At 44.3% G+C, this 9121-nt stretch overlaps 2 protein-coding genes across 11 annotated transcripts in view; one reads left to right on the top strand and one right to left on the bottom strand.

Annotated features, from left to right (window-relative positions):
• Positions 1-6407, top strand: part of LOC138165275 (cysteine protease ATG4C) — a 78756-nt gene extending 72349 nt beyond the window's left edge. For 4 of the 5 annotated variants that reach the window (XM_069093425.1, XM_069093426.1, XM_069093427.1 and 1 more), the window contains one exon: positions 5186-6407. In XM_069093425.1, the coding sequence (XP_068949526.1) occupies positions 5186-5353 (168 nt within the window). In that variant the 3' untranslated portion in view covers positions 5354-6407. The remainder of the gene's footprint in view (positions 1-5185) is intronic. The other variant, XR_011169324.1, reaches the window with a different exon arrangement.
• The window catches only part of LOC138165277 (dedicator of cytokinesis protein 7-like), a 327550-nt gene that overhangs the window by 303264 nt on the left and 15165 nt on the right, over positions 1-9121 (bottom strand). The gene's annotated exons all lie outside the window — the stretch shown is intronic.

Below are 9121 nucleotides of genomic sequence, written 5' to 3'. Positions count from 1 at the left end.
TCCCTCCGTCCTGACGCGGTCAGTGACTTCGAGCTCCCTCTGTCCTGATGCGGTCAGTGACTTCGAGCTCCTTCCATCCCTCCGTCCTGACGCGGTCAGTGACTTCGAGCTCCCTCCGTCCTGACACGGTCAGTGACTTCGAGCTCCCTCCGTCCTGATGCGGTCAGTGACTTCGAGCTCCCTCCGTCCTGACACGGTGGGTGACTTCGAGCTCCCTCCGTCCTGACACGGTGGGTCTGCCATTGTCCAGGAGGTGACTGCAGAGTTCTCCTGGGAGGGCCAAGTTGGTTTTCCCCATTGGTCCTCTGGAGTAGGCTAGGACAAGGCTGCTCCATCTTCCATGTGCCCCCTTCGAGGCCCGTGCAGACAGTGGCCGAGTTCCTTAGTTTTTCCCTTGTCCATACTAGAGTGTTGGCTTCCTCAGTCATGCTGCCTGTGGCATTTCCCCCAGACCTTTCTCTATTCTCTCGCCTTCCTCTGGGCAGCTCAGCTTGCCCAGAGCACACACAGCACCCTAGTGATAGTTCTGTGTGCGGACTTTGAGCGGCTCTCACAGCTGGGCTCATCTTGCTGGCTTCTTCCTTTGTCTTCCCTGTCCATGAGCTTTCCTGTGCCACAGACCCATTTTCTTAGGATGTATCTGAGTGTCTGCTCACCCAGAGGCCTTGCTTAGGCTCTTTGGGGGCTCCCTCGTCTAGCTTTACCTGACATTTTGAGAAAGTCCTGAGAAAGGATGGCGCCTTTTGGTCCTCCATTTTCTTAGGTCTGTGGGGTCTTGTCCAACTCCAAAATCCTATGATCTTGTGAGTGAGGACTGAAAAATTTGTTGATTTCAGTGATTTAAGATTTTGATTACAATCACCTCAGAGGAATGATGGAGGCAAAATCCACATTGCGAGGGGTCAGAGGGTAAGTGGGTGGTAATAACATGGTGTGTTTGAATGGTTTCATGCTGGCTGCAGCTCTGGTGTAGGCTGGCCTGGTACTGTGGAAAGTACAGTATTCTGGAGGTGATGGCGGTTGAACAAAATGGGTCATTCTGGTCACCTCTTTACTACTAATTAACTGTGTGGCTTTTGAGTGAGTGATTTTACTTCAGGGATCCTGATTCCTCATCTATAAATCTTTAGATTTTACTTGCCAACCCTGTTCTCCAAAGATATGTTGTAAAGAATATGTGATAAAAATGTATCATTTTGATAATAAATCTACTCTTACAAATTTAAGAAATAACAGCATCAAAGTGTATCATTGAAACTATATATTAAGAAGAGAGTTTTAAGAGTAAAGGGCTAGACAGCAAAGAAAGAGAAAGCTTAAATCTCTCTCTAGAGTGATGAAATTGCTGAAATTCAATGTGGAAAACAGCTGAGGTCCCAGTGTGGAGCAGCACGTTGAATCAGAAGCTCAGGGTTGGAGTCAGTGGTCAGCCCTGACCACTGGACCGTCTCTCACTTATTTGGGGTTTCAGCTCATGTTTTTCCTATATTTAGAGCTGGACTGTAGAGTTGATCTTGTCAGATTTTGTCATTTTACAGATGAGAAAACGGAGGCTCATTGATGTTAAGTGAGTTCCCCACAGTCAGGCTGTAAACAGTAATACTAATAGTGAACACTTGTGTGGTGCTTTAAGGTTCACACAGAGCGTTATGTGCATCTGGTTTGATTATGACAACACTAGCATGTGGGTGTTGTTATTATTCCTGTTTTACGCAGAGAGGCTAAGTGACTTCTCTATGGTCACACAGTGGTTGGTATCTGAGGCAGGATTTGAACTCATGTCTCCCTGTCTCCCTGGCCCCATCCACTCAAATGATGAAGCAGGCTCCCTGAGCCATCTCTTCTGACTCCAAGTTGTCTCTCCTCACTGCACCCCACCATAGTCTCATACGTGCTTTTCAAATAGAAATACACAGGTTTGGTTCATCATGTTACTGAGAAAGGGTAAAACTGCGAGATGCATGCTTGTTTTGTCTGACTCGGGGTTGTGGAAAGGCAATGGCTTTCTAAACTCCAGAGTGCTGGAGAAATGGAGCCGCCTCTGGGACTCTCCGGCTCATACCCGTCTAGCTTTCATTTAATTCGGAGAGGCCCTGACGTGGCCACATGGTATAGCTGCCACATGACTGACCAGAGAAGGGAGATTTTTCATTTTAAACGACTGTGTGTGTATCCTGAGTAAGGCAAGAGTCTTTCTAGGACTTACCATAATAATGAGACATTTTCACATGGAGACCTTGGGCTCATCTCCAAGCTGCTTTTCAGGCTGTGGCCCCACCTCAAATAAGAGCTTTACCAAAAGCTGGATGCCAGACCCGGAGAGGCCCTGAGAGACCTGGAGAGAGCCAGCTCAGCGTTGCTGTCAAACAGCCCCAGGGCTGGCCCTGAAGGTGGCCGAGGGCCTTTGCCCCGGGGATTGTCGACTGCAGGTCATATTAAAAAAGACAGTTTGCCTGCCTGGGTTTCACTAATTGATCAATGCAAGGAGTTGGAAGAGTAGGTCTGAGTCATTGAGTACTGCTTGCAGAGATCTTTGGGGTGGCGTTAAGAGAAGCTTGTTACAGATTTTGAACAAAACCTTTGTGGAGGTGGAGTGGAGAGGTGGAATCACCTTCCCCACGGGGCGAGAATAATCTGGGGGCCTGGGCCCTGGCCCGGTGGACTTGGGACATGCCTTGGTGTGCTGCTGGCCACCTTCACATGTCTCAGCATTGCCTCCTCCCCCCTCACTCCCCACCTGAGCCATTTCCTACAGATAGGGTGTGCTTGTGGTTGTTTTTGTAGTTGGGGGGTTTGTCAGTTTGTTTTCAGGCTTTCTCTGACTTAGAACTCTGTCCGTTAGTTCTTTCTGGGCCATCCTTATTCTGCAGGCTTTACTGGACCGTCATGGGTGATTTTTTTTGCTAGCTATCTCTCTAGAATCTAGATTCTGTTAGAGTAGGTTTTATTATTCAGTTGAGGAAAGTGGGGCAGAGGGAAATGGAGATTGTCCCCAAGTCACCTAGAAGGGCAGTGGGTGAGGCAGGCCCAGAAGCTAGGCCTCATGACCCCTAATCCCACATCCTTCTTTGCATCCTATTGCCTCCTTTAAGAAAATGCGCAGAGGAAAGTCAAACTTTACAACAAAACAGATGAATCCTAGGGTAATTATTTACAACAAAAAAGATTTCCTGTGATGGTATGTTCTGTTAGCCAGCATCCAAGCTCCCCGAGGTGAAGGAGCATCAAGCAAAGAGCCTTCGAATCCTCTGGCAATGGAAGCTTGTTGAAATTCTGATGTTGGCCAACAGGGAAACACAACTTGATTTATAGGAATAAGACTCCTTCTGGGGAGCAGGAATCTGCATTCAGGGGAACATAGTGGTTGAGCACTGTATTCTAGAATAACGGGGCTGTCATTGGATTTCTGAGACCGTGTGTTCTTCCGGTGGACAAGCCATGGAGATGTGAGCTAGAGCAGGGCTGGTCAAGTGAGACAGAAGGGATGGCCCCCACAGGCCGCATGGTCACTTCATCTCTCGTAGTTTGAGTTAGTTGGTTAAAAATTTCCTGATGTTATTTTCATCTGATTTGGGCTGCCCTTGGCAGTGTGGTGGGCTGTGGTGGGGAACACGTTTGATTCTTGGGTACAGCATTTCATCTGAAAGAGGCCTGGCTGTCTTGGTTGTGTGCAGAGTAATATGAGATGGGGGCCAGAAGAGGTGACGAGATTTATAGAAGTGTGGGGCCCAGGATGAGGGTCCTGCTCAGACCACTTCTAGAGTATCCTGTGGACTTCTGAAAGGACATGCTGGGAAGGACCAAGTGAGAGTCCCCAGAGGAGAGGGCCGAGTGGATAGTGCTAGACTTGGAGGCAGAAACGCCCGAATCCAAGCCTGCCTCCGTCCTCATTTGCTGTGTGACCCTGTGCATGTACCGTAAGCTCTCCCAGACTTAGAAATTATACTCGTGAGCCAGAGACTTTTCCTGAACTTGAAAAAAATCCCATAAGCATTGATTATTACTGGCCTTCCCCCTGACTGTCTCTGAACAAATGATATGGACACCTGCCCATTAGGTACTGGATTTTTATCAATGCCATGAAATGTTCATAAAATGGCAATAACTTTGGGCAGAATCCCAGGCATGTCCTTGGAATCAGTGGCCAGGAGGGGGAAAATCTTTGATTAGTCATGGGTACTTTCATCTGCTGTCCTCACTTTCTTATTTCTCAAACTTCTGTACGTTTCTGGTCTTTGTCTTTGTTTTCTTCCCCTTCCCTCTTTCTTTTGGTAGGATGTAATTAAAATAGATTAAATGAAAGTGTAAAATAGAAAAGCATTCTAAAAAGTTGTATTTCCAGTTTGATTTCACAACACTTGATGGTTTTCTAAATAGCACATTGCCTAAATTTCTATTTGGGTGTCTTAGCATTTCATTGATCTCATCCAAATTCTTTTTCTTAAAATTATGGATTACATATGTATGTTGCACTACACATATGTGTAATTATATTTGAAAGGGAATAGTAAATACAATTAAAAAACATTGTTGAGGGCCCTCCAAGTAGAATATTGACATCTTAGGGGCTTTCATTTTATCCACTGAAGTGGTCTCTCTCTTTTTTTTTTTTAATAAATTACAGTTGAGGTGATCATAGTCAGTTTGTTTTCAACACCCTTTTCTCCTTTACAGGAAACCCGTGCAGAACCTTTGTTTCAGGAGAGAGCATGTTTTCTGTTGTTAATTGGGCTTTGACAGTTAGTCTTAATTCAAATCTTACCTCATATGCTCATGAAAGTTGATTGATTTTTCTAATGGAATTTGGTTTAACTTAGAAGGAGCTGCTGAATCATTTAATGACTATTTCTAAGGTGGGTAGGTGATAGTCGTAGGCCACTCGAGTTGTGAACAGTTAAAAACAAATTCTAGGAAGTACAAAACTGCTGTCCAAGTGATGCATGCCTCAGTAGGGGGCGGTCTGTATAGGATGACTTTAGGTGACCATCTGCATGCACAGAGAAGAGGAAGTGTGTCTGTTATAATCTACTCCCTTATGACAGGCATTAAACAACCATTCATTGACAAAGGGATTTCCTTACAGTGACCCCAGGAGGGAGGCCATAACAGCCTTCCTGTCCACCATGAGGCCCAACTGCTTGATTCTCTCCTGATTAAGGATGTGTTCTCTGTGGTTTTTTTGCAGGTACTGAAAGCCTCCTCCAGAGAGAAATACCCTTTATTTACTTTTGTCAAGGGTCATGCCAGAGACTATGATTTTACCTCCACTCCAACCAATGAAGAAGACCTTTTCTCAGAAGATGAAAAGAAAAGATTGAAAAGATTTAGCGCAGAAGAGTTTGTTTTGCTCTGAGGACATTTTGCATCGGAGTATTTGTAGTTGTTCAGAACACTTCTTTGAAAATAAAGAAAAAAAATAAGAGAAACCTACAACACAGAAACTGATCTATTTTTGTAAATATTTTAGTGATTTTTTTACATTCTTTCACAAAAGAGCATTTGAGAATATACATTTTTGAAGATGTGTATGTTTCTGAAAGCGACTGATTGGAAGACTCTTTTTTGCTAATGAAAGTCTGGAAGTCCCGGCTGACATTGCTGAGTGGCAGTGGATGATCTGTGTACATGTTTTCTGAATGAATCCCCCACAGTCCCGTAGATCTCGGACCCATTTACTGTGAGCAGCCTGGGGGTTTTGTTTTGTCCATCTGTGATCCTGGAGCCTGAGGCCAGTAAACGCCATCCAAGATTTGAACTTGTGTTGCTGATGGACAATTAACCCCTAATGCCACCTAGCCTTCCCCTCCACATGTTAACACAACCAAAGGGTCCATCCAGGTGTTCCTGGTTCAGTTTGGATAGCAATTACTCACTGTAATGGGTGCAATTATATCGGCAGAATTGTGAGTTAAGATACTACTTAGCAGCACGATTTCATAATGGCTGCTCCTTGAGCTTAACATGGAACCTTCTTATGAAAAGTGACTATGAAGTATTGGCTTTCCCCACATTTTTTAAAGCTGATGTTATTAATATTAACTGCAACCAATCAAGCCAGATAAAGGCAATTATTACCTGGGAACGATGTTTGTTTCCTGTCTCAACATGTAATTTTTTTAAGACTCTCCTTGTGCTGCCGTAGCTATGACCTAGGCTGAACACCTGGAGGGGGGAAGCCAGTCAATATCCTTGTTTGGGAGCTGTCCACCCTCCAGTCTCTTTGCTGTGACTGCAAATCAGCATGCATTAGTGCGGGTGTTCAGTCACCGCGGCTGTCTACGAGGTAAATCTTCCTTAAGTTGTAGTATGCTTTCTCTAAGAGCAAATTTGTGATTTAAAAGTACCAGAGCTATTATGGAGCCAGGATTGTAAAACAAATGCATTAATAAAGATGTGAGACCATTAAATGCCTTTGCTTTGCTTTTAATGTTGGGATTATTTTAGTCCTTTCATTTGAGAGAATCATTTCTCAAATGAATCCTGTTGATTTGTAATAAAGGCAAATAGTATTATTGCTCTACAAGCAAAATATTAACTTTTTTATTGAGCTTCCATGGCTCAGTGGAAAAGGTGGTGTATTTGTAAAGGTGCTTGTGTGTCTTCTGAAGTCATTGCCTTTTATCACAAAGGCGACTTGCCAGTCTACAATAGCTGGAACGCTGACTGTGTGGGGTGGAATGCTTTCTAGTAAGACCAGTGCAGCATTTTGAAGTGGAGATGGTTTATTGCAATCAAGAACACATTCTAATATCCCAGGAAATTAGACCGAAGAACCATAGAATTTCAGAGCTGGGAGGGACTTGGGTAGCCGTCTCATTTAACACAAAAAGGAATCTTCATTACTACAACCCAGCCAGTGGTTGTCCAACCTGTCCTGGGGCGTCTCCTGGAGGGGGACCCAACACACCTTGAAGCAGCCCATTCCTCCTCTGGGAGAAGACTTTAAGCAAAAGCTTGATGACCATTTGTCAAGTGTGGTATGTTGGGGTTGGGTTGGACTAAATGGTCATTTGGGGCCTTCTAACTCTAAAAATTCCACGATTACATTTTAGATTGCTCTAATTATTAGAAAACTTTTTTTTTTTAAATTTGAGCCTTTTGAATTTCTTCCCATCACTTCTCAGTCTTTCCTGCTTTCTGACACCAAACTGAAGAAGACTTATCCCTGCTCCACATCAGGGCCTAAAAAGTCCTCGAAGGCAGCCATCGCAGGCCAAACAACCACATTTCCTTCTGTGTTCTCATTTGGACTGGCCTCAAAGCTCTTTGCAATTCTGCTTGTCCTGCTCTGGACATTCTTCATTTATCAAAGCTCTTTCTAAAGGACAACACCCCGAATTGACCACAGTTACTATGGATTAAGCCCTTCTTGTATTTTGAGGTTGTAAATGATGTGATCCTCCATTTTAACATCCCCTCCAAGTTCATTGCTTTTTTGTTGTATCGTGGCTGATCTGGTCACAGTCCTCAGCAGTAAACTCATGAAACTCATCAAAATATCTTAGGACGACTGGGACTGATTTTACAATTTCTCCATTAAAAAGTGCCTATGACTGTATAGTGAGAAGGAGGAGAAAGAGGATGAAAAGTCTGCATAGGGGTTTAGAAACAGATAACACTGCAGTGTGAGCAAAGCCATTCCACTAATATACACATATACTTGCCCAGAGTCATACTGCTAATAACTGCCTGAGGCAGGGTTTGAACTCAGGCTTTTCTGACTGACTCCAAGGCTGGGGTTCTCTCCACCAAGCCACTTAGCTGCCTACATAAGCCATAGTCGAATTTCTTCAAACAAGACTACCCTTATTGATTTAAAAATTAACAAATTGCCAATGTCTAGAAGAAGTGTTTATGTTGCATTTCTTTTGCATTTAAACTGACCCAGACCTCTTGCCAAGAAGAACTGAGCTAAGCTGTTTGTGTATTTGTTTTATGCTTTTTCGAAGTAAATATTGTTAAAGACATTAGTCTTTAGTACCGTCCCATAGATAACTGAATGTCAGCTACCTTGGACACTGCTGACCACATGCTCCTGCTGCCCTTGGGGGTTTTGTGAATGCTTGGTTATTCTACCACCTGTCTTTGGTCTCCTCTCCATGCCCTGCACCTGCATCTATGCCCCCATGCCTCAAAGCTGTATCTCTGCAATCTCTGCAAGACTCCTCAGCTCTCATAGGTTCAGATCTCAACTCTGCAGCTGATGCCCTGGTCTCTGTGCATTCCTGATCCCTGGTCTTGAATCATCAACTACTGGGCATTTTTAGTTCAGTCCACAATACACATCCCAAATGTAACACGTGTGATCTTCAGCAAATTACTTTCTGGGTCTAGGTTTTTTCATCTATTAGATGATGGTTTTTGATTAGAAGGCTTCTAGTTTCTTTTTCAGCTTTAGTTCTATGACCCCGTGTCCAAATTTGAACTCATCATTTTTCCTGAAAGCAGCCCTTCTTCAGAATGTCTGTTTCTATCAACGGCACCACCACTTTTCCAGTCACCTGGTTATTAACCTGGGAGTTAACCTCAGCCTCTCGGTGCGGTACAGTAAAAAGAATGTTACTCTTCAGCCAGAGCACCTGGGTTCAAATCCTTCCTCTGGCACTTGCTTATGTGGCCTTGGACAAGTCACAACCTAGAGGGGCTGTTTTCTCATCTGTAAAATGGGAGTATTGGTCACACACTAGATCTCACCATTACTTTCCTAAAGAAAAACTCTTGGCATTATATGATCATAACTTCCTCTCATCCCTTCTTCATGTACCTCACTCCTCCTAAATCCATTCTTAACCCTTGAAACTCCTGATCTTTCCACCCCTCAGTACTTCCTCGAGCTATTTCTTTGCTTTTTCTCTGACTTCCCTTCCTCTCCAGTCTTTACCCCACAGTTAGCAAATTCACCTTTACCCTGGCCTCTGCTGAAATCCCTTGTCCCCTTGCCCTGTCCCTTGACAAACCTGTCATCTGCCTCCTCTGCTCTTACTCATGCTGCTGAAGGAATGTTGTTTGGGTCCTAAACATGTTGTTAACCAGCTTTACTTGGGTCCTCACTAATTCCTCCCTAAATGATTCTCTCTGTCCCTCCCTCCTTCCCTCCCTCCCCCTCTCCCTCCCCCTCCCC

Source organism: Petaurus breviceps, unplaced genomic scaffold, assembly GCF_028583685.1.
Source record: "Petaurus breviceps papuanus isolate PSGF00001 unplaced genomic scaffold, PetGlider_PUasm1.0 208, whole genome shotgun sequence".
Classification (NCBI taxonomy): domain Eukaryota; kingdom Metazoa; phylum Chordata; class Mammalia; order Diprotodontia; family Petauridae; genus Petaurus; species Petaurus breviceps.
The sequence above is the reverse complement of the archived record's forward strand: the minus strand, read 5'-3'. Positions and strand labels throughout refer to the sequence as shown.